We start from the raw sequence: 26,334 nt of genomic DNA, 5'->3' as shown, positions 1-26,334 counted from the left end.
ATCGATCATGTGGTCTCCATATGTCTTAAGAGCAGAGTGTTGATGGAACCATCGGGATATTCGTCTACCTCCACATCATCAGCTCTTTGTTCTGAACATCATCAAAATGGGACTCCTATGCTTCTTGATGTCGCCCCTCCAAAGACCCCTGATTTGAAGAAGTAGCTTGTCTGCTACCAAATCGACGTGAAGACATAATAGGCCTAACTCGCCCTTTTCCATCAGTAATAAATGTCTGCACCATTCTTGTGCATCAATTACAAGTTACAATTTGCAAGATATAACAACAAACTATTGCATGATGATTGGCATCAGAAGAACCACTAAAAAAGCAATTCACCATATTATACATAAACTGAGTTTGCATACCACGCGTTAAATAAATCCATATACGATACCTAACCCGAGTTAGTGCTTACCTGTGCAACCCAGAAAACCGAAACGAAGAATCGAACAAAATCACAACTTTCAATCTCAAAATTACATCTTTCCTAATCGAAATCCAACTCAAAGTCAACATAATGTCATAACCTAAATTAGGCAACAAAAACTTACCTTTCAAATTGGGAGAAAGAGGTGCTCATAAAATTTGTATAAATGGAGAGAATAGCGACCGAACGACAAAACGACAGCGTTCAGGGTGGAGCGATGAATAGATCGAAGGAGATGAAGGAGAGAACGAAGGAGATGAAGAGAGGACATCTGAGGGAACACACACGCCTAATGAAAAGGTTTTTGATACCTTAAGAATTCATTTCTTTAATTTTAAGGGCGTTTTAATAACTTGAGGTGGAACCAGTTTTTCTGGGGTGACTAAAAAATTTCCGAATAAATACAATTGTTTTTAGAAAAAAATAAATAAAAATAAAAGAAAAACACATTTTTGATATTGAGCTGCATCTTTGCAGAGTTGAACTTATATAGACGGGGCTAAAATACCCTCTTAGAGTTTAAGCTTAAAAAGTGATGCTCAAGCGTTACATTTGGTGGATAGAATTGGACCATCTAAAAATTGTGAATGAGGAAAAAATATGGAGTTTAATCTCATATGTACCTAGTTAAATATACTTATATGAAATGAATTTGTAAGTATTATAACATACTATTGACAAGATCGGACTTAGATTTAAAAATAAATCTATAAAATATTAGAGATGGGTTTAATTTAATTTTTTTACCAGATCAAAACTTAGACCTTGTAAACATTATTCGACCTAAAAATTTCAGAACGTATTTTCCAAAATAAAATTGCCTTTGGAAATACACATTTTACACTAGAAAAAAGTATTTTGGAGGGGAGAAAAGAATCTTGGGGGAAAGAGAAAAATGCATTAACCAATTTTGTTCTACAAATACAACGAGCTTTTGAATTTTTTTTAACTATACGGTCCACCGGCTATTTACAAAATTTAATTGAGCAATAAAGGAGAAAATTTCTCGAAGTAGCTTGAAATATTTCTTAGCTATTCTTTTTTTTTTTTGGTTGATAGACGAAATGGCAAAGCCATTGAAAACTCACACACACAAAGTGGAGTGACCGGGGTTCGAACCCCGGCCATGACGTCCGACACTAACAATTTCGGCATTTCTGCCGATTGAACTAGGATTTGTGGACTCTTAGCTATTCTTTTTTACAGCAACTAATTGTGGACAAAAAATATCGAAATTAGTTTGAAATATTTCTTAGCGTATTCTTTTTTGCTTACATTCTTAATATAGCCTGTGCTCCACTGTACAACAAATAAAAGAGAAAAAAGGGAGACAAATTGCTTATAACTTGGCTGAGCTGAGTCAAAGCTAAAATAGATGATAACATAACAATATAATACAAAGTTCTTTTTTTCTTTTCGAGAATATACTACAAGTTCTTTTTTCTAACAGTGAATGCAATAAACTTACAAACCAAACTTTTTTGGTCTCAAGAATGTGGAAGAACCCTTTTTTAAACCTGGCATGGAAATTTGCTGCTGATTCTTGGCCCTTTTTTCCTTCTCCTTCCGTTTATTTTCTCTCTCAAGCTCTGCTTGTTCCTTCTTTAAATTATCCATTTCCTCCTCCATGGCTGTTTTCTCTTGTTTCTGCTTCTTTTTATGCTCCAATAGTGATGTATCAGACTCCTTAACTGAGAAAAACATGGGTCCCAGTTCAGCGAGCCACTGAGGCTCCACTGCCGTGGCACACTGCATGTACTCTTTAGTGGTGAGGATTAACTCGTGATAAACCACATAATCAGGAGTGCAACCCATGCCATAGAGAGCACTACTAGGGTGAAGATGACATGGCATCCCATTCCGTGTGTTAACATACTCCCCCACGCCCTTTAATCTTGCTGAATTGTGGAAGTAGGCAGAACAAATTGCTTTCCGGACGACGTCCGTGTCAGGGAAACATGTCGTTAACGGAATCTTTAGGGTCTTGAGAATATCAAGCAGTTGGGATCTCACTTCTCTAGCCTTTCTTAGACCTTTGACGTGCAAAAAATGGTCATTGCACCAATCACCTCTGTAATCGTGTTGTTTCCATTGCTGATAAACATTGTAAAGGGTTAAATGATCTGATTCTGGTACAAAAAACCGTTCACGTGCAGCATCACTCTCCTCTGCTCGGTCCTTTGGCCTAAAGAAAACAGATGGTACTGAAAGCATGGAAACAATTGTCAGAACCTCCTCAAGACACCCCAACTGTTCACCCATCAAAAGCATCTTGGCAAGTGGAGGATCTAGTGGAAACTCAACCATTTTCCAGCCAAGTTTGGTCAAACCTCCCACATTGTTAAGGGCGCCCAATACCCACAACTGGTACATAGAATTAAGAATATTATCCTGCGGAGGTGGATCCATGAAATCAAAGTCGAGTAAGTTTTCAACTTTAAGAGATTTCAGCAACAAAACCACATTGCCAAGGTTAGTCCTTTGAATCTCTGGAACAGGACTGGCCAACATTTCATTTAGGTAAGCACTCTCTGTATACAGCCTATAGCATGTACCAGGGCCAGTTCGACCAGCTCGACCAGCACGCTGATCAGCAGCAGCACGGCTAACAGGGAAGACTTGGAGAGCATCCATACCCATCCTAGGGTTGTACACCTTCATTTTACCATAGCCTGTGTCTATGACAAAGAAGATACCGTCCACAGTCAGCGATGTCTCAGCAATATTAGTGGCCACAATGCATTTGCGAGCACCATCTTCAGCTTTCTGAAATATCTTTGCTTGCAAGTCAGCCGGAAGCTGAGAATATATGGGAAGAATTAAAAGTTTTGGGACTTCTTTCTTTGAAGTTGATACCATCTGCTCCATTCTTTCAGCAAGGGCATAGCAAGCTGCCTCGATCTCATCTTGGCCAGTCATGAAGATAAGGATGTCACCCGGAGGGCTGGTTATGTGAATAGTCATAGCCTGCTTCACTGCAGCTTCAACATAATCTTCACATGGAGTTTTACTCCATAATATGTTGACAGGAAATGTTCTCCCAGGAATATGAAAAATCGGTACACTGCAAGGATGTCTCAATTAGATTGAACTAAACTAAAGTTATTGACAAGAACAAGAATAATAGATGAGGATTTAACATTACCTTCCAAAGAAGGTTGAAAATTTCTGTGCATTCAGAGTTGCTGATGTGACAATCAGCTTGAAATCGCGGCGTTGGGCTACAACTTTCTTCAATATTCCAAAAAGGACATCTGTGCTTAATGACCTTTCATGGGCTTCATCCATCACAATAACCCTGAAACAGTTTAAAACCAGATGATTGGTAACATTGTCTCTATTTCAAACAAACAAACAACAAGACGTCCGAGAAGGGGAGATTTGTCAATACCGTACCTATACTTGTCTAAATCAGAGTCTTTAAGTGTTTCACGTAGAAGTACCCCATCTGTCATGTACTGTAAAATTTAACCACTAAAGTTTAGAGCAAAGCACCAAAAATTTAGGATTAACATAATCACATAATTACAATGCATGTCGAGGTGAATATTCTAAAGATAAATAACGATGAAAAGAAATCACTTATTAATACTTTTAACAAAGCATAATAATTTTATTTTATATAAGGTTGAGGGTTCTTTTCCTACCCTGAATATATAATTGACATATACTGACATTAGTCAATCCCAAAAATATAAAAAGAGCTGTTCACCTTTATTATGGTATTTGGCCCAGTCACATCCTCAAAACGTATAGCATAGCCAATTTTATCGCCCAACTCTGTGTCCATCTCCTCGCTAACTCTCTTGGCAACACTCATAGCTGCCACACGCCTTGGTTGGGTGCAACCTACTATACCACCAGTAGTATAGCCATCCTCATGTAGATACTGTTCAGAAACCCAAAATGTCAAGTTCCATTTTGATGAACATAGTTACCTATTTCATACATATAACATGTGCTTTTAATCTGTTTTTCTCCTTTCTTGACTGGATAACATAATTTAATACTATAAAACACAGAGAAAACAACAACATACCTGTGTCAATTGGGTTGTCTTTCCTGAACCAGTTTCCCCAACTACAACCACCACCTGATTTTCACGAATCACCTGCACCTCATAAATAAATAAATAGATAAATTGTTGCAATAATTCAATGAGCAAATATGTTTTAATCAGAAAATCAAAGTAGAAACAATATTATTGAAGGTATGAGAAAGATAAATGTATAAGTATTGAGAAAAGAAATGAGAAACCCATACAAGCAGATAAAAATATGAAATTACATTATTCAAATGCATAACTAACAAGATAAAATAAGGAAAAGGGACTTGGTCTTGTATATATCATGATCAAAATATAACAAATGTGGTAATCAAACAACATAGTACTTGATGACTAGGAAAAGAAAGGAATAATACTGAATGGAATGGACATGTCCAGTGTAGTGCTTGATGACTAATATATTTGATGTCCTAATTTTCAACATTTAGATTGATCGATTGTGATATTTTGTAAAAGATTTCTTAATCGAAAAGAAAGAATCAGAGCTATAAACAATCACCATAGATAAAACAGAGAAAAACCAACCTGTAATAACTCTTCTCGCACTGAAAAAATAGGCAGATATTGCCTTTGCTCAGAAAGAGTTTTTGACATAGCAAAGTCGCTCACAGCTTCTCCTTTCTTCATGTGGTTTGAAAACTTAGCTTCCTCCTTAAAATCAATTTCACCATCTTCACCCACTACAGCAGTGTCTGCATCAATCTGGCATTTGAAAAAAATTAAGACTAAATCTTCAAACCATCAAGAGAGTAAGCAAATGTCAAAATTATTCCAGAAGAATACCTGTTCTGCTGTTTTTTCAACACCTAAGATATCACCAAGTTTTGAGCCTGCAAGTTCCCAAAAGCGTTGGCGAGACTTATTTGAACTCTGCTTCTCATGGATTTCTCTTACAAGAGCAGATCCTTTACGAGAAATTATAGCCATGTCAGATGTTGGATCTTTTATTGGCATAATTGGCTCCGCCTGCTTAGTAAAAACAACTCTGCCATCGAGAAAAGGAGGCTTTGTATCTGTAACCAATAGCGAAAAGATAATCAGTCAAAAGAGTAGATGATACCAATGCAAACTAAGTTAAATTGTCAAAGTTGGTAAGATCAATATTTACCGTGCACAAGAAGAATGACCTTGCGTTCATCCTCATCATCAAATTCAGTCTGAACCTCTGTGCCTCTAACAGCACCTGATCTCAGCAGTTGCCGATCTTCCCATTGAGCATTATCAGCTGTAAGTTGAGACAATTTCTTGCTTTGAGAAAGGGACATCTTAGTCCCATCTCTTCTGACCTGTGATATCGATGAAACTATTATTATATAAACTAAAAACTAATAAACTTATACCAGCTTGCTTAAAATGTGTGCCAATACATTGAACACTTTGTACATAAGCAAAATCATCAAAATATCACCACAGCAACAATAAGAAACTATGTGGATAGTACCATGTTGAAAATACCAGTAGAGTACTGTAGCATGTCTTAGAACTAGTATGGGCCTAACTCAACCCTACAGATGTGGGCTCTAGATCACAGACTAACTCAATGAAAAGAACATGAGAGTTGAGACATTGGAATTGGATACGGAAAAACATCTTCAACAAATTAATTGTCTGCTCTGGTCCATTTACTTAAAACATAAACCAGATTCAAAGGCCAATCATTCAAAAGTCACCCAAGTTGCGTAGGTTACATGCTAAAACATATCTATCTAGCTTACAACCACAACAGCCAAGGATACGGAGAAAATGAGTAACTGCTCCAAATTTCAATAAGAAACATAATGGTAACTTCTATAAACTGCAATATTTGTCTAACTGAGATCTAAATGCGTACAAATTAAGCAAATTGTGATGACAAAAATTTCCATGATATCATGACAAATATATAACCAGTTCACAGTTCGATATTGAAATATATTGGCTCTCCTTAAGTCCAATAACTATCTTTGACTTCCCTACTTTACGACTTAAAAATAGCAGGAAGAGGAAGCTACAAACGTGCAACAGTCAAGCACATACAAGAGAAGGAGAAGTTAGTTTAAACATAGTTGAAATTGAAATCCTTACCAGTCTTTTGGCCAACTCAGCCTCTTTTTTCTGAAATGAAGCCTCATCTCCAAGAAAAAGCGATGAGTTATCAGAATCGAACAATGTGCTGCCTTCCTCTCTATCATACCTTCATAACAATAATCTTAATTAGATTAAACTATAATCAATTAGAAACGGAGATGGCATATCAAAAAGTATACCACACTTACAAAATACAATAAAAGTTACTAAAAAAAATATAAAAAGAAAATACTTTTCAAAACTAAATTACATACCATGCTCGGTCTGCATCGTATTCCATCTCTTGACGCATGCTTTCAGTAATCTCATACTTGTGTTCTTCACCCAAGTCAGATTTATCTGCTATTTCCTCCTGAGGAATGAAATTATTAATGATTAGTTGATGCCTTGATGAAATTATTATAGTATTGAAGAAGAAAACCATGCAACATATTCATAACCTTTCTTTTTGTGATATGCTAAACATCATCATATCGTATCCATGAAGAACTATCAAATACACAAAGGAACTATCAGACATTAGGCGCAAAATTACCTCATATGTATTTGGATTTTCTGAAGAAAAAGTGAGTTTATGCGACCTTCGATTATATCCAGAAACAGAAGTTTTGACTGAAGAGCCAGAAGCACGTATCGGAACAGGAGATGGAGAAACATGGTCCCAAGGAGAAGGTGAATTATCTACATTCAATTCAGCAATAAATAAAAATTATTTCTCATAGACTATCATCATCAGAGTCACCTATAGGAATTAAAAAACATCAAAATTTTGCATTAGAAAATCAAATATGATATTTGGAATTTGGAATAACATACAGGATGAATTAGTATGGCCCCCCAACCATGGAGAAACTAATCGTACATCAGGTGAGGCGCCAACAAACATTGGGGATGGTGAAGGTTGATGACGTCTAGAACTAGAGACACCATCCCTTCGTGGAGTGTCTTCCCATTCCCATCGGCCACTGTCCCAGTCAGATCTGCCTGCAGATACAGACAAGGATAATTCTTAGGTCATAAAGAATGGCTTGTTTTCCAATGTACTGAAGCTAACTAGCAAAGTTGCACTTTTGAAACGAAACTCTTGTAACTTCAATTCAATATAATAGAAACACATCAATAAGTTTAGAAGTATTTTGAATAGAGATAAATCCATAACATTTCCTTTCTTCAATACTTGGATTAATTCAAAAAAAAAGAAAAAGAACAATAACAATTGCATACCAGGCGTTCTCCTTGATCCTTCATATCTGTTTCTCTTTCTATCATGTTCATGATCATGATACCTACTACGTGAATCCCTTCCTGAATAAGATTCCCTACTTTCATAATTGTTTCTATGTCGGACCTCTCGGCTGTTACTCCTTGAATCATCCCTAGCATGCCTCCTCTCACTCCTATGATCATCCCTGTCATATCCAGAAGGTGAAGCAGAAACCTTCAAAATTGAAATACCAAAATTAGAAATATGGAGCACACTTTCATTAAAATAAAAAAGTTTTTTTTTAAGTGAAAACTGCCAAGTATATACTGAAACGTCAATAATAAGCAACAAAAAACTGTTATTTACTACACAGATTAGGGAAATGCAATATTTTTATGCATTTTAATAAAACCAAAATTCAATTATATTACTTGTATACTTCATATTCTTCAAAGCATATCAGTAAAACCTAAAAACAGTCACTTAAAAGTAACAGAGTAATCTAGGGACAAACTTCGTTTGATTCCCTATTTCTTTATCATCCAATTTAATTTTGCTGATAATGAGTTCAAACTTCTATCCAAGTCCAAAAACTTCGATTCAATTACCATACACAAAACTTGAAACCTACATGTTGGGAGAGTGATCGGATTTTTTATGTGGCTTAGTTATATAGCAAAGTGAACTTGTTAAGCAACCAGATATAGAAATATTGCATCAAAAGTTGTATTTTTTAACACAGAACTTCTATTTATTGATTCATTAACAAGTGCCCTAAGGGCATATGATAGCAAGAGTGCAAGACCCATTTTTATAACATGAGATTCACCACAATTTACTTCATACTGACATTATTATGCTACAAAGTTGCAAACAAGCATACAATAAACAACTACAGATGCTAAGGTAAATTTGACATCCCCCTCCATTGAGAAAGAGATAGTAATCTTAAAAAAATTATAGAATTAAAGGGAAAGAGATAGTATCTCTTTCCCCTAAATGTTTGTTCAAGATCAGAAGGCCCGTAAATGTAATTATAGAATTAAAGGGAAAGAGATAGTAATCTTACATCTGAACCCCTATGCTCAACTGAACGATTCCCATATGTATCAGCATGGTGAACTTCGGTCAGAGAACTTTCTGTATGGACAAAGTCATTGAATTTTTAGACGTTATTATTTTCTTTTCTTGAGAAATGGAAGTCATACCAAAATTCAATTCAACACACATACATACATACATACATAGAAGAAAAAAAAGCAATACACATGCATGTATGACAACTCTAAATCATCATTTCAAACAGATTAAGCACCTAGGGTGTGTTTGTTTCAAGGTATGAAATTGCATTCCTAGGGATGATGTTTCTCGGAATATTATTTCGTGGAATAACATTCCTACTCATGTGTTTGGTTAAAATTTAGATTTCCTGGGAATGTTTTAAAAATTTATTTAAAATAAAAAATTGAAAAAACAAACATGCAAATAAATGTGAGTGGCAGTGGGAAGTTATGGGAAGTGGAGTTTTATTCCCATGGGAATAACAAGTGTAGAAATCATGTGTAATAAACATTCCTGGGAATAAAAAAATTCTGGGAACAAATTTTTAAAACTTGAAACAAACATAGTTATGTTACATTCCTGATCTCATATTCCCGGGAATAACATTACAAACCTTGAAACAAACACACCCCTAAAATCGGAGAAACTTCATTCCTTTACAGTTACCCTTGTACCTATTAGTCTAATCTCATTTGATTAAATCATGTTCATCAGTAGGATTTGAATTTTAAGTTGACAATACACACTTCAAACAATGTTGAAATGTACTTTTCAAAACATCTTGAAATTTCATTAATGAAAATAGTTATACATAAAACCAAATGCTTGTAACAAAAAAAAAAAATTAACGATAAAACTAAAAGAATACCTGCACGAGACGTTTCACTGGTCGAATCACGATATCTTCTATGAGCACGTTTGCGTGTACCTCCATCCCCACTTTCCTCAACAACAACAGAGGACTCGGACTTATCTTCATCCTCTGCAGCAGCTGCAATCGAAGTGGTTATTTCTTTTGGCACCTTGAAGGCCCCATCACTTTGAGACTCTCCCCTTTTCGCAATGGCAAGCGTATCAAGTCCTGTTAAATCAATCATCAAAACAAACAATGAAAATCTTCAGCATTTGTTGCTTAAGAATGTAAAAGTAAAAACATATACTACACAAAATCATGTACAATAAGAACAACCAATATAAGTAAAACATTGAATCATCATTTAATTTAAATGTTAAAATGAATTACAAAAAAAGAAGTACCTAAACGGGATTTTTTCTCCGGTGCCACGTAAACTACACGATCCTTCCCGGGAACATAAAGTCCACCACCGGTGGACTTTTCCGGTTCCAAAGTCATTGTAGTCTTGTTTATGTCAACAATTTCAGCACCATCTCCATTTTTCTATTCACGAACAATAACAAAATAAGATCAACAACAAAACCAATATTCCAAACCGTTTAGCATGATTGAAAACAGAATGCATATGATACTGACCTCCATGGCAGTGATGTAGCTGAAACTTCGATATCAACTTCTACACAAATAGCAATAGAGAAATTTTCAGTGAAAATTGAATGAACTAAGAAATTAAGTATATTCTCATTCTTAAAACCCTAATTCAACAATTAACATTAAAAAAAATAGAAACGGAACGAACGTACCAGTTAAGAAGGAAAGTGGAGATTACAATGACCGTAGATCGAGAGCGGCGTCGGAGGGGCAACGGCGGAGATACGGTGTGAAATTTACCGGTGGAAGCTGTGAGAGATGTTGCGGCTAGCGATGTTCAAATGTTCAATCTAAGAATAAAAAATCAAAATAAAAAATCAATTATTTCTTCGAACCGTTTTTATAAGTTACTGTATGAGATTAGATTAGATGATTAGTGGTAAACTTTAATATGTCGATGTCAGAACTGACGTAGATAGTCTATTCCACATGTCCATGTAATTTTTTTTGAATGTTATCGTGTTATATTTACAAAGTTCTTGTTTAATGGTGACTGATGATTAATCGCCTCCGAGAAATATGTGAGGCACAAAAAATATGTTCTTCCCCTCAATCGAATTTTGTTCATACGCAAGAACCAAATATGAAACTTTTGACCACTTACTCAAGAGACTCAAAACTCTTACCACTCAAAACGACTAATTTTTTATTTATTAAAAGGCTGTATTTTTAATAATTCAACACTTATAATTGTTTGACAATATAAATATTTTTACACCGTAAATACATATCAATTAAATTCTTATTTATATAATGTAAATGATAAATAATAGATATATTTACAAATTATAATATACTAATGATATATGATATAATATTGCTTAAAAAAAATGGTATATGATATAATATGATATATTATGTTATGTATATGTGTGTATGTAGATGAGGGGAGGGGGCATTGGCCACTGCTTGCCCCCCTCCAGGTCTCGTCCCTGCTGACCATCGAAACAGATTTAACATGTGGTGAAAAGCAAAAAAAAATAAATTAAAATCAGTTTGTAAAATATATTTTTATAAAAGTTTTGATATTTTAATACGAATTTATCATAAATAATAGGTTATAAAATTCATATTTTTTAATAAAAAAAGAAGATAATACTATGTAGAGACGTGATTTTGAAAAGATAATTACTTTAATAACAGTAACAAACTTAAAAAACGATGTAAATAAAATTTGGCTAAAAATCAAAAAAAATATAATAATAACAAAGACAAAAAAAAAGACAATAACATATAATTATCCTAATAATAACAAACTTAAAAAAGATATTAACAAATAATAATAACAACTTAAAAAAGATAACCATCATAATTTATTTTTTTTGACAAAATCATAACTTATTTTTTAAAGTCACTTATATTGCGATTTCTTCATTACAAAAAAAAAAAAAAACAATTTGGCGGGATGCACGCTTTTCGAAAATCATCTAGGAACGGTCTTCAAGCAATTTGGCCAGCAACGGTTTGGTTCATGTTGAAAGAGCGTAATAATTGTGTCTTTAACTATAAGAATTTTTCGGTCGATAGAACGGTCTACAACATCCAATCGCATTTACGGTGGTGGTTGAAGACTAGAAAAAAAGTTTTTATTTCGAGTTGCATTATTGGTTGTCAAATCCAAAAGTTTGTTTTGGAATTGTGTCAGCTTAACTCCCAGTCGCTATTCACAGGAACATGATTTGTACTTTTAGGCCCTTGTGCCTTTTTTATAGGGTCCGTTTGGATTAACTTATTTTTTAGCTTATGCAAACAGTTTATGCAATATAACTTAGGTTTTATGCTAATTTATAAGTTAACACTAGTGAGAATTGTAATTTTATAAGCTATTTTATCATAAACTACCTTGACAAACTTATAATAATACATAAAAATTGCATAAACTGTTTGCATAAGCTCAAAAATAAGTTAATCCAAACGGACCATATATTTCATTGGCTTCTTAAAAAATAAAAAAATAAAAACAATTTTTATTTTAAGAACTTTATCAAAATTCTGTGTTGGCCCCCACTTCTCCTTAAAAAGAAGTAGAAAAGTACTTCATCCGTTCCTTTTTAGATGTTTTATGGAATAGTAACACCAAATTCGCAACGTGTATTTTTGCACATTTACTTTCTATTATACCGTCATTTTAATCCACCAATAAATTTATATTTTGTTCCACACACTTTTTCATTTCAATAAATTTAATAGCTTATGTACAAAAGAAATTAATATGTTATGTAGCAAAACAAATTGACAGATTGTACCTTAAAATACAAAAAATAATAGTAGTGCCAAATGCAACGTTAATCATGAAAAATCAAGTACAAGAAACAATATCAACAATAAAGTATAGATTTAAATATTTAATAGATATGCTCTGTCAAGTGTAAATTAATTTTATTGTGACATTCAATAAGAATCAAGAATTTATCCATAATGTACAATTGAAGGGGGTGGAGTGTAATAAAATGATTTGACAAAATATACGGTTGTTATAATGACAGTGTAAAATTAATTTACATTATACTTTTTTTTTTTACTAAACACATTGTACTATTTTCTCTAAAGTATAATGCACAAAATCATGATATCATTTTTGAAATAACTTTTTTAAAGGAAAACTAGTTGTATACTCGCGCCTCTGCACGAGTGTTGTGTTGTATTTGTGTGAATTATGAATTTTTTTTTTGTTATGTAGCCTAGTGGTTAGAAAATTTATCATTAATGAATGGGAGGGGAGGAAAATATTATAATTAAATATAAGAAAATGTTAACTAGTGCCCCCGAGGCACTAGTTAAGGATACTAATTATAGTAAAATTAGCGGGCCAGGCAGGCGCGTTCCGCGCCTGCCTGTGTCTAACTTATGTATCAAAAAAAAAGATATGCCTTATGTTATGGTGAGTTTGTTAATAAAAAAATTTTGTTGCTACTAAAAAAAGCAAGGGTAATGTTGGTATTATGAAAATTCTACCCCAAAACTCATGTATTTTTTTTATATATTATAGTATAGAATAGATATAGATGAAAAAACCATAATAAAAAAAAAAGAGGAATTTAAGGACAATTATGGAATAATTAAAAAACCATAAAGGAAGTTAAGGGCAAAATGGACAAAAAAAAAATTCAGCCCAAACTCTCTTATCCCCTTTATATATTGTTATAGATTACATTGAAACTTGTATAGTCAATGTTTGTAAAGTATAAAAAGTGTCATTTTCAATGCAAAAATTGTTTTTTTTTGTATCCTTAACTAGTGCTGTCCTGAGGGCACTAGTTAGCATGACCCTTAAATATATATATTTGGTTAAAAAGAGGGGGAGGGGAGAGTAGGGGGGAATTTTATGTTTGGTCCGCGAGGAGAGGGACATGTTTGCTTAACCCTTAATCTTACAAGCATTTTCTCTAATCTTCACACCACTATCACTACTCTCACTCATAACCAACTCAATTTTCTCAACAATATCTTCATACTTAACCTCACAATTCTTCCCTCTATAAACCTCAACACACACCAATTCTTCGCCTCAAAGAATTCATGTACCATCATGTACAATCCAACGGATGTAATACAATGTTATACTTTCCCACCGTGTGAGATATTATTTACTCGCCCACACTAGCACGCGCCTGTTTACAAAGACTTATTTATAACCATTTGTAAGACAATAGATATGAGATTTCTCCAATGTGGGACAAAATAGAGTCGTTCATACACAATAACACTTATTTTTTATTTACGAAACACACTTAACTTTATTTTTATTTTTTTTTATTAATAATTTATAATGAAATTAAAAAAGACACTTCATTTTATTTTATGAAACACAGTTTTCATTTAGTAGTGGACTCATCAGCTCTACGATCACATGAGATATCAGTTTGCTTGATGATTTGGTTTTTGACAGTAGGGTGTTTATCTACTGATAAGCTCCTTTCTGTTTGTAGTGGGATTTGTCTTCCTCTTGGATTCATGTTTTATTTCTAAACAACATATACATCCTAATCCTTTCTAGTTTGTTTTCTAATGTAAAGACCTAATGAGTGATGTTATACTGCAATCATCCTTATTATCACCACTTCCCTTTAACTCGATAAAAAAATGCTATTTCCAAAATTTGAGCTACAATTGTTTTATGTATCTGGATCTAAAAATAGACTCGCTGAAACCATGCCTCTTAGTGGTAAACAATACATATATATCTACCAAAAGTTGATATCCTAATATGCTTGCCATTACTGGATAACAAATTAGGGTGTAGCAGAAACTATGCTCAAATATGCATGCACTAATCACATATCCCCATGTTTGCTCCTCGACAGAAAATTATCAGCATGATTTTGCTCGGAACACTAACTTTCTGCAACCTGCAATATTTGGAAAGCTAGCTCAAACTAACATGTTTTTGCCTTGGAGGGATCATCATCCGACTTTTTAATCCCAGCCTCCAGAGTAGTTTAAGATTTATGTATCATGTAGGAAGTTAGAAGTATCCTAAAAGTTCGCATTTTGTATCCTCCGTAAACAATCTTTTCTTAAAGGTGAGTCTGCAAATATAGCTTTTATGAAATCTTCCACCTGCAATGAGATAAAAACAAAAGATATGTAAGAAACATAAGTGAGGAGAATGTCTATGAAGAAAAGGCTCGTTAAATATGATTTCAGTATTTTTGGTCATGCATAACATTATTGCAGAATCTTTGGTAATAAGGCTAGACGAAGCATTGATTTAAAATCAAAATCCCTCAGTTATAAAAACATTAGGAAATGAACAAAAGCCACTGATAACCAAATGATACCTCCGTGATAGTAAAGCCACAGCTGAGCAATTCTTTATTCTCCCAAGATGCTGTAATGGATTTTAAAGGCATATCTAATAATTCTGCAGCAGAAAGGATTATGTACAGGTTAATTGTTGATATATGATAATATGAGTAAATAATAATCCAACCAACAGTTTCTACATAAATAAATAGATTATAAAGCATGCCTGATAGTTTGCGGATTTTGCGTAAAGATGGGATAAGATTTTCAAGAGACTCTGCAGAGAACTCATGCGAATTTGGATCACCAGTGGCCAAGGACTCAAATAAAGATGATAGGCTTTCCAGCATTAAATGGATTAGTCTTTGTAACTGGAAATAAAAGTGGAATGCATTAGACAAACTTCTTAAATAAAATTGTTATGAGAATTAATTAGCCAACTTATTCTATAGACTTACCTGTAAAGTCTCTTCTGCAGCCATGTCATCTATGAGAAGTATATCTCTTGCGATTCTAGAGAAAACTGACTCTAATACTGTACACATGCTTTTCCTGTAAGTTGAAGGAAGCAAAAGTGGCTCCCATATGATATGCACTTTTTCAAGAATGAAAACAACCTGATCAAGTAAACTCAGCTTATGTCAGTTGTCAAACTAAAAAGGTATCAATTACTACTCGTAATCTATTAACAAATTCCCGACATTGTAGCTTGCATGCAGAAAAAGAAACAGGAAATAAGAGATAAAGCAAACTGTGGAACAACAAAAGGTAATGTACACATTATGTATTAACAAGAAAATAACCTGATCAATGCTGAATTTAGCGGACTCAAATTGTTGCATTTGATGAGTATTCTGAAATCCATCAGCACTGTCTATAGCCTATAAAACATGGGTGGATATGGGAATTAAAGGTCGGGAAGGCAAGTGTCAACCACAACTAAGTCATATCCTACAGATGCTGCATACATTTTAACAAAGGAAGTACCTCCTTCAAGTTATAAATAACAAGGTGAACTTGTCTCTGCAATATATCTTCTGCCAAAAGCTGAAATCTTGGAGCCAAATCAGCAAACACAGCATGCTCCTTCATCGAACTTGGAAAATCTGTTCGATACTGAGGTAATAGCATCCACATGCATGAGGCAGGGGAAAAAAAATCAATATGCAAAATAAAATGGGTTTATATCGAATATTTGCCCTGACTTTCCATTTGATAGACTAAAACTAAAATTGAAGCTTCATGCTTAATTATTAAAATATTGTGACTTCACTTCATGCCTAATTATTCACTATTCAGGTATGTTTACCTCAAATGCAAATCCAAGTATCTCTTGGGAAAGATAAAGACAGTCATTATGCATCAGAACAGCTACTTGATTGATGCCACCAAGCTGCCTCTCTAGCTTCACAAGTCAAAAACAGAAGTAATTACTCTTAAGATGAAAGCATGCACATAGACAAGAATAAACATCAAATACAGTGTTCACTTTGACAGAGACAATAACTTCATAAAAGGATAAACACTCTGAATGTTTTAAGTACTGAATATAGTTAATATCTTATCTCATCTCATCTAAAGATCAGAAAAGGTATAAAAAAAGTGAAAGGGTATGGTTCTAGAATGAATAACATTTACTTCACTATATTCTCCCCCTAAAATCAATCCGATGAAAGAAATACTAAAAAAGGTTTTTTCGGTATGTCACTGCTTTACATGGACTAACCTTGACAGGGACTACTACTTCATAAAGAAGTATAGCATCTCTAGCTGCATGATAAAATTCCATAGCAACTCTTGTAGATGACAGGCAGACATCCTGCACAAATTATGTATCATTTATAAAGATCAGTTTCACAGTTAGCAAAATATGTATTGTAAGTCTATTAGAGTAACAGTTATATTTGTACATGTTTTGGTTTAGAGGCCAATTTATTTGCTTTGTTGTACAGATAGTTGGTAAATGTAATAAGTAATAACACATTATGTTAACTGTTATAAAAAATCCACTTTAGCCTCTGAAGTCTTGATCCCTGTCTAAGAAATCATGTATTTTACTGAACCAATAAATGTATCATTTTTCCAAACTCAATATTGAGATCTCATATTTTCTCAGCCCCCACACTTTTTTTTTAACTTTCATACAAATCTAACAAGGTCAATTAACTGAATATTTATATGAATGTTAATTAAATTAATAGTATCAAAGTATATTCAAGAATCAAACAATTATTCTTACAGAATTACTATAGTGACATGAAAGAAGGGGAAAATAAACAAACAATGCACTTTGTCAACTACAGCTGAGTTTTTTGAGTAAGATCATAAGCTTAGATAATGTAACCTCAATAACATACAAACAGATATGTCTCGTACATTTTTTTTTTTTTTTTCACTTTCTCCTGCACTTCATAAGCTAATAGGAAATGCTATTCTTTCTTCTACTTTCCCTTTCAATTTTTCAGTTATATAACAAGTAGAAATATTTACAGTTAGGTCAAATTGAGAGTGTCTTCTATAGGAAATATCAGGATTGCAATTGGGTGTGGTTAAAAGTATAAATCAAGTGATGAAACAGAAATACACAAGTACAGAAAATTCCAAGTTTGAATTTCAAATATAATACATTACAAAGTCATTTGCAAATGTTCACTACTCTGGATCGTATACCTGCAGTGTCTGATGAATTAGTTCCATCAATTGTTTGGCTGCTTTGGATACCAAACACCTCTCTGATAAGAAAATCAAATCTACCACATGGCTGGATGACAGGGTGGAAGTTCCCTCATTCTTCCAAATAGAACCATCCCTTGTATACTCCTGCAGCAAATTCTTCATCAGCAATTACAAATACTAATAGCAACAGAAGAAACTTCCCAGCCTGAAAACTCACTTGAGGTATGGAAAAGTCACATTCTAGGAGCAGATTTCTAGCTTTAGCCAATATCTCTGTCTTTTTCTTAAATGCGAAGTGAACCTCGACATTTTCAGCAAAATTGCTCAGCCTGTTATCCTTGTCATCTGATGAAATGAACATAAGCTCTTTTAAAGCCTTTTCAAAATCAGATGTACATTTGATAATCTTCTGAAAGTCGGGTAGTTTTGATGCATCTGTTGGAACAACCTGAAATCAGACATCTTGGGTGAACTATACGTATATGCAAACTTAAAATACTTAGTTTCTTTCTGGTTTCTAGACAGAGTAACTAACCACTAAGTAATTGTCCTAGATTACGTGAAGAGTGCCACACTGAATGAGATATGGCCAGGACATGTGTTTATAAGTGGTGGTTAGTCCTCATCTTACAGCCCAGTTTTGTAGGGATTGAGTTAGATCAACCCAAATTTAATATGACTAAATAATCCAACTGTTGTGAATTCGAACCGAAAACCACACCAATAACCAATAGTAGAACCAACTATCTATAGTGTGTGGGACAAATGGATTGAAGCAACCAAATCAAACATGGATGAGCAATTTAAACAAACAAGCTAAAACTACCGAAAGCGATAAAGAACACGAAATTGTTTACCCAGTTCGGTTAAAACCAACCTACTCTGGGGGAGAGAGAGCTCTCCGTTCCACTATCAATAGAATACTTGATTACAATGAGATTCATAGAGTTACAAGATTTAGAGTTCTCCTAAATCTACCCTTTTCCTGAATCTCTCCCCGTGACCAAGAGATTCAATCAATAAGTGTTTACAAGATGAAAGAATGAGTTCCCAACCCTAGAGATTACCCAAGAGAAACCCTCTTAACCCTAGCCTTCATGTTGGTGAAAAACCCCTTTTCAAAACCCTCATTTTCTCTCTCATCCGCTCCCTCTCATTCCTGCAAAATGAACACAGCAGCATATATACCCAGATCTGCGCCCCATGCGCCAGAATGGGTGCACCATGCGCCAACACCAGCAGCACTTGCTGCAACCTGCGCCTCATGCGCCACAGGCAGTGGCAAAACCAGTTTCTTCCTTTTCTGCATCAATTCTAAGGTAAATTCTCAACACCAACAATAACTTATTTTGTTGGTTGAGAAAGAGTTCACATAAGCTGGCATATTATTAGTTAAGGACGCATTTAATTCAATTTAACTGAAATCATAGACTGGTATTTTGGTGGTTACATATTCCTAGACTTGTTTCAAAGCACGGGATGCAATGCATGGACACAGTCTTTGAGTAACCACATTTGTTATATCATAAAGCATAAAACAAACCTTTGAAAGAAAGCTTGATATTATTAGATCTGATATTCTGGGCCATGTCAAACGTCCAAAAGTTCGGATCCAGGAACTGTTCTGGAAGCAAATACTTCTATAAATAAATTTGATAAAAAGCACAATCCCTGAATAGAGAAGCTCCCCATCCAAATACTCAAGCTGTAAATTGAAAATCAGATATTTAGGAACACAATAGCAGCAAAATGACAATGAGTCTTACGTGACTTAAAAAAATCAACAAAAACAGCTGATAATAATATCAAAGAATAGGATTTGGCTCCTTCAAGTGCAGGGTTCACTTTAGAGAGTAAAGTGGAGTTATAAACCTAATCTATCGCTCATATTGTGATAAAAATCAGGCATCTATACAACAAATAATGGAACGTTTATAATCTAACTATCAACTTTTCAATCAATATTCATAACTCTGAATTTTTTACAGAAGACGAAACCCTAAGAATAAGATCAATTACACGTACAAGCAATAAAAACCTCCCTTGAGGATGGTCTGTGTCATAAAACAGTAAAACATGACAATATAAATTGATTACAAGACCCTACCACATGGCACACCTTACTCTCTGGCGATGGAACTATTTTCAGTACCGCTGAATCTTGATCCAATTCCTCTAGAAATGAAAGAGGTTGTCCACGATTAATGAAAGGTGTGATGACATACTTGATCATCAAATCAGCAACTTTAACAAGCCCATACTCTAGAATACCAACCACCTAAAAAAGTCATCTATTAGATGAAGTGCAAATAAATACATCTGAACTCACAATTATCTAAATTTACAGCATCACAGTTGTAAAATTGAGATAAATTAACTTACCTCCATTGCTTCCAAAACCATTTGCAGCTGAATCCCACTCAAATTATGAACTTCTAAATGATATTTGACTTCTATTTGATTCAAGTCCCCATCAAACCGCACAGCCTTTTCCATAAACTTCACAAGGAGCTCTTGAATCTACAAACCCAAATCGAATTCCTCTAAAAACAATCACACACTCAATAAAAATCACAAATTATTCATTCATCATTTCTATGCCACACAAAAATCATATGTATTGATTATATTGTTATGCATGTCAACAAAAATATAATTAAACAATCCTCAATAAAGCAAATATGGGCTAATTGTTTGGAAAAATACATCATCTATCGAATTCCCTACACAGTTGATTATCATAATCACTACTATTATCATGATCAGAAAATCTCATTTAACAACAAAAAACTCTAAATAACTATGATTACATTGAATTATGTCATTTTCTTAAATTATTATCGGCGAGTGTGTCCGGTATCGGTGTCAGTGTCCATGCTTCATAGCCAAATACAAATACACATTATATGACAAATACAAATTTCAATTTCAGCTTCAATTCAGTTCCTACGTACATTGCTATAAAACAGAGTAGTACCTCTTCAAAACACTGAGACCATTCATTTCTCAACAAACCATACACCAATGGCTCCCTATCATCTTCATCACCAATTCTCAACGCAACCTTTAACTCCTTTAATCCTTCAGCAGCAAATTGAAACTTCCCATTCTTCAACGCTTCCTTCACACTCTCCAACCTCTGATTCAAACTCACAATTGTTCCAACCAACCCTAACAGCTCTCTCTTCACCTTCAATTCCTCACTTTTTGACTTCATTTCGTCCACAACTTCTCGCACCTCGACATCCGCGGGACGCTCGGAGACCAACCGCAACACACCGGTGAGATCATCGGAAACCTTAACAGTCTGTAAAACGGCGTCGTTGCATAGAGAAAATAGGGTTGCGAAGTCGTCGTGGTGTGAGGCGAGGTAGGATTGTACCTGTGATCGGATCTGAAGAGAGTGAGACTCGACACGGTCGATGAGAAGACGGAGATCGGGTGCTGAGAGAGGAGAGTTTCGGTCGGAGAGATCTTGTGCTGAGAGAAGATCGTGAATGTTGATTGCGTCGAAGAGAGACTCCATCGCTAACGTGCGCTTGGAGTGTCGGCAGGAAAGTGGAGATTCAAAAGTGTAGAATTTGCTATCCAAGTTTCAGTTACAACAACATTTTCATTATCGCGTCGAAGCATAAAAGACGAGAGTGTGTATTTTAACATAAGATGAAAGAGCAGAGTAGTGTAATTTAAGAATATCTCGAGGAGGGAGTTGTAATTAAGGAAAATTCTACTAGTATGGTGCATTTGTTAGTTTGAATGTTTTGGCACATTTCAAAACTGTCGATGAGGATGCAGTGTTGACCAATTTTGAATTATTTGGTACTCCCTCCGGTCCTTATTATAAGAAACACTTTGACAAAATCACACAAACTAAGGAAGGTAAATTTTCTCTTTAATGATTCTAACATTTTATGTTATATTCCAAAACTAACCTTTGACTAGCATGAGAAATAGGTCTCTCTAATTAATGCACTAGCATTATAATGAATGATTTGATTGTATTTAATAAGGGTACAAATGGAATTATGTCAAAGTGTTTCTTATAAAAAGGACCAAATAAAAATTCCAAAACGTTTCTTATAAAAAGGACCGGAGGGAGTATAAGTATAACTCTCATATATGGTACTTGCCATGTATCTTTGCATATTTTAATATTTCAACTAAATCCCTTACATATTAAAACTTACACAATTATCCCAATATTTATATTGTTTTTAATTTTAATTGTGATCGTAAATCAATTAAAACTAAATTAAAACTAAAACTAAATAAAAAAAAACAACAACATGACAAAATAATCATTGTAAATTTTTGTGAATCAAACTTCATCGTTTTCCTTCTTCTGAGTTTGTGTTCATCGCCAACAAAGACACAACATCATCGTTTTCGTTCTTCTGAACTTCTGTTCATCACCAACAAAGTGTAATAAACAACATTAACCTCCAAAACCCTCGTCATTGTTGAACGAACAGACTTTGCTAGTTCATCGTTTTCCTTCTTATGAGTTTGTGTTCATCATACGAACGGAACTCCATACGACATCGAGTTTGAGAAAGAAGTTTGCGTGTGCAGCTGCTAAGTTAAATACGAAACAAAAATAGTTGTTAAGAATTAATTTGATTTCAATTTGAGAATTAGGAGTTTATGCAGAAAATCAATTTGATTTCAATTGGGAATTAGGGTTCATGATGAAATTGAATTGCAGATTTATTTGTAGTTAGTTATTAAGAATTAATTTGATTTTCAATTTGGGAATTAGCTTTAATTTGTTTTCTGTATAAAATTAGTTGTGTGTGTATAAATTTGATTTTCAATTGTGTTAGTTACCTTTCATTTTAATTATGGAATTAAGAGGTATTGTTATTGATAGTGACAATTGTTGTGTTTCAGGTTCACTATGGTAGACTATGATGAATCTATAGATGTTGATCTTGATTCGAATGAAGTTAGTTCAACTGATAGTCTTACATCTGATGATGAGGATTCCAGCTATTCGGTATCCAGTGGGCATGATAGGTCAGATGATGGCGATGATACCGGTGACCACCATGATGATGATGCTGGCAATGACCATGATTTTGATGATGAAGCATTTGTAGGTGAAAGAGCGGTACATATTAATTCTATGAACAAGTTTGATGATTTATTCATTGGAAACTAGGTAAATAAGGTGTTTTACAACTCCGAACTTTGTAAAGTGTCATATGAATCTCTTTTAGAAAAGTGTATAAATAAAAAAGGGCTTAACTACACATTTGATCCCTTACGTTCATTTTAGGTTTCAATTTGGTCCCTTACGTTTAAAAAGTATCAATTTGGTCCCTTATGTTTATTTTAGGTTTCAAGTTAGTCCTTTCCGTCAATTTTGTCACATGTGGCAGTCAATTTGCATATGTGGACTGACACGTGGCACTTGGACACAGTGACACGTGTACTGTTCAAACGTTGAAAGTGACAAAACTAACGGAAAGGACTAACTTGAAACCTAAAATAAACGTAAGGGACCAAATTGATACTTTTTAAACGTAAGGGACCAAATTGAAACGTAAAATAAACGTAAGGGACCAAATATGTAGTTAAGAGACTTATAGTTACCCATCATATAGATCAAAACACAAGGAAAAAATTTTGTTCTATAACTTATTGACTTAAACTGTCCACATCTGCCTCAAAGATTTGGTTTCCCACAAAAGCATATAACATATCTGTCACTGGGGTACAAGTACAACCTTCCCTTGTTAATCATCTGAAGCTTGGACCTCTTTTGCTGTGTGTATGAATGTATCTAAATCTAGACATAGACAAGAAAATACTAGTAGTAACACACTTGCATTGCATACTATTATTAGAAATAGAAAATCAAATTACTAACCACTGCAATCATATACCATATATCATAATAAATTTCATGAAAATAGGTTAATAATACTCAACTTTCTGAGCTCAAGACACAAATTACAGTATATAAAACACATTAACCAGAATCAAATTATTCACTTAGTGTAGCTGCTTTATTACTCTTTTCAGCAGCTGATAAGAACTCATCAATACCTCTAACAGAAGACCCTTTAAATCCATCTTCATTATCATCTCTCACAGCATTCCTAATCATATCCTTAATCTTACAAGCATTTTCTCTAATCTTCAAACCACTCTCACTCATAACCAACTCAATTTTCTCAACAATATCTTCATACTTAACCTCACAACTCTTCCCTCTAGCAACTTCAACACAAACACCAATCTCTTCCTCCAAAAACTTACAATTAAAAAACTGTTCAGCTGCCATAGGCCAACCAAGAATCGGTACACCATAACTCAACGATTCCAACACCGAGTTCCAACCACAATGACTTAAAAAAGCTGAAACTGACCCATGTGACAAAATCTCAACTTGAGGTGCCCAATCATTTACAATTATACCCTTTCCCGTTTCCACAGTCTTCTCCATAAACCCTAATGGTAACCATTCTTCAGGTTTGAATTCTGAATTTATATCAAATCCAATTGGTGGCCTCACTACCCAGATGAAAAAATTTCCGCTTTTTTCCAACGCGATTCCTAATTGCATCATTTGTTCAGATGAAATTGTGTTCATTGATCCAAAACAAACAAAAAGAACCGAATTCAATGGTTTTGAATCAAGCCATGCTTTGATAATTTTAGGGTTTACTCCACCCCCTTTTCCTCTTGAACCGTTTCCGGTCGAGAGAACAACCGGTCCAATCGACCAAACCGGAATCTGAAGCTTTTTAACGAAGTAATTCAACCCAACCGAGTCAAAATCAGAAACCGAGTTGAATAAAATTCCATCCGAGTTAACCCAGTTAGAAAGATTCTTTCTTTGAAAAATTGACCAATCATCAAATCCATCAGCTTGTGAAATGTTATTTGGTAATTGATTTCTTTGAATGAAACGCGCTTCTGGAAAATCGCTTAATGAAAAATCATCAGAGTTTGTGAATCTATGTGGAAGATTCATCCAAAGAGAATAATAACAAGCTAAACCAAAACCACTACAACCACTAAAAACAACATGAAAAACACCGAGTTGTTTAGCAACAATTGAAGTCCAACCAAAGAAAATATCAGAAATGATACAAAGTTTGTGTTTTTGAGGTTGTTGGGTTAAGATGTTTTTAATGATGTTTTTGAAAGGTGATTGAAGAGAAAGAGAAGCTTGAAGGAGTTTGATGACAAGATTGTAAGGGACAGTATCGGTATTTTCAGTGTTTGGAGGGAGATTATGGTCAGAAGAAATGAAAGGGATAGTGATGAGTTTGATTGAGGAATTTGGTGGGAGTGATGGTTGAAGTTTTTGGATGTTGTGTGGTGTGTTGATTATGATTATGTTGTAGTTTTTGGATTTTTGTTCAAGGTTTAGGGCTAGTGCTAAGAATGGGATTATGTGACCTTGTGCCATGAATGGGAATAGTACTATTGATTGTTTTTCTGCCATTGTTGGTTTGGTTTGGAAATGCAGAGTGTGTTTGTTTTTGTGATAGGTGGTGTTCTTGTTCAATGTTCAATGAGAGAGACTGTGCTGTCTTGGCTTTATTTTGGTCTACTTTGACTTGGTTTTTGTTTTTTTGTTTGTATCTTGTTTTTATTTAGGAAAAGATCATTAGTCATTACTCACCCTTTAATTTTGTATTTATTCTCTTGATTTTAGGATAAAGAGATCATAGAATTTATAATTTGAATGGGAAGTAAGTAAAGTTAGTAAAAAAAATTGTTCCATCTAAAAATTGAACTTTAAGCCACGAGGTTTAGTTGTGGTGATCGATGAGATTTGAGTAGTATGTATGATATTTTGTTTTTTAATTTTTCATGTTATACACCGACACTCTACTCTCTCATTATCTCTCGACAAGAGCCACCCGTACCTATATTCAACTTAACCCGATCTTCTTACGAAGATTTTCAATCAATTAAAATCAACATTTGTATTTTATTTTTTTGACTTTTCAAATGTGCCTTTTATGTGAAATAGAATTTTGCTGTGATTCTCTTAAAAAAAATGTTATGAGTTGATCCACTTAGGTGAAATAAATATTACATTATACATTCATGATCAATTGATTAATTAAAGAATATCATAAAAAGCACACTAAAATTCACCTAAATATTTTCATTTTTTGATAAAAAAAAATAAGTATTCTTTTTATCAACTTTTGAAATAGTAAATATCTTAATTTTTTATTTATTTATTGAATTGTTATAAAATAGAACTTATTTCAAACGAATTTGTACCAACTCCCATGTCAAGTCGAGTGGGATTGGAGGACATCAATTGACTTTTATTTTTTGTGCAATAGGCCTTGTTTCTTGTAGACTTTTCCTTTGAATTTATTTTGGTCTACGATGAATTGGAAATCGAACTCATAACCTATAGCGTATTACTCAAACTCCTTCACCGCTATATCAAACCTAGTAGCTTAATTTATTTTCAGTTTTATGTGACGCAGTTGTTTACTTTCATTGTGTAACAAATAGTGTCTGTTGTGCATTGTGGTGTGGACTGTGGTCTAGTCTTATTTTTTAAAATTTTCTCTTTAGACCACAATATTGTTTT

General features: G+C 34.0%; 3 protein-coding genes across 4 annotated transcripts; all 3 read right to left on the bottom strand.

Moving 5' to 3' along the window:
* Nucleotides 1–1,658: 1,658 nt before the first annotated feature.
* Nucleotides 1,659–10,718, bottom strand: LOC123894047 (pre-mRNA-splicing factor ATP-dependent RNA helicase DEAH7-like). The gene is made up of 18 exons (XM_045943920.1): nt 10,490–10,718; nt 10,323–10,362; nt 10,088–10,229; nt 9,699–9,911; nt 8,838–8,908; nt 7,789–8,002; nt 7,381–7,548; nt 7,100–7,245; nt 6,819–6,916; nt 6,562–6,670; nt 5,606–5,783; nt 5,281–5,510; nt 5,023–5,199; nt 4,471–4,542; nt 4,144–4,320; nt 3,828–3,889; nt 3,577–3,729; nt 1,659–3,495 (listed from the first exon to the last, which is right to left on the bottom strand). Exons 2-18 carry the CDS (start codon nt 10,326–10,328, stop codon nt 1,896–1,898), a joined length of 3,816 nt encoding a protein of 1,271 aa, XP_045799876.1. The 5' UTR covers nt 10,329–10,362; nt 10,490–10,718; the 3' UTR covers nt 1,659–1,895.
* A 3,691-nt stretch (nt 10,719–14,409) lies between these two features.
* Nucleotides 14,410–21,416, bottom strand: LOC123894046 (centromere/kinetochore protein zw10 homolog). 2 transcript variants are annotated; one of them, XM_045943918.1, is made up of 14 exons: nt 20,737–21,416; nt 20,142–20,279; nt 19,867–20,037; nt 19,303–19,464; nt 17,977–18,207; nt 17,754–17,903; nt 16,810–16,902; nt 16,393–16,488; nt 16,071–16,199; nt 15,887–15,964; nt 15,542–15,700; nt 15,310–15,454; nt 15,119–15,201; nt 14,410–14,897 (listed from the first exon to the last, which is right to left on the bottom strand). In XM_045943918.1, exons 1-14 carry the CDS (start codon nt 21,283–21,285, stop codon nt 14,814–14,816), a joined length of 2,268 nt encoding a protein of 755 aa, XP_045799874.1. In that variant the 5' UTR covers nt 21,286–21,416; the 3' UTR covers nt 14,410–14,813. The 2 variants fall into 2 exon arrangements, with proteins under 2 accessions (XP_045799874.1, XP_045799875.1); XM_045943919.1 differs by having other exon boundaries at nt 19,879–20,037.
* A 1,923-nt stretch (nt 21,417–23,339) lies between these two features.
* On the bottom strand, nt 23,340–25,330 carry LOC123894045 (UDP-glycosyltransferase 92A1-like). Its single transcript, XM_045943917.1, has one exon. The coding sequence runs from the start codon at nt 25,216–25,218 to the stop codon at nt 23,749–23,751; it is 1,470 nt and encodes a 489-aa protein (XP_045799873.1). The 5' UTR covers nt 25,219–25,330; the 3' UTR covers nt 23,340–23,748.
* Between the last annotated feature and the right edge of the window lie 1,004 nt (nt 25,331–26,334).

The sequence above is a fragment of the Trifolium pratense genome, linkage group LG7 (assembly GCF_020283565.1).
Source record: "Trifolium pratense cultivar HEN17-A07 linkage group LG7, ARS_RC_1.1, whole genome shotgun sequence".
Classification (NCBI taxonomy): Eukaryota; Viridiplantae; Streptophyta; class Magnoliopsida; order Fabales; family Fabaceae; genus Trifolium; species Trifolium pratense.
This window is presented reverse-complemented; position numbering and strand designations above follow the sequence as displayed.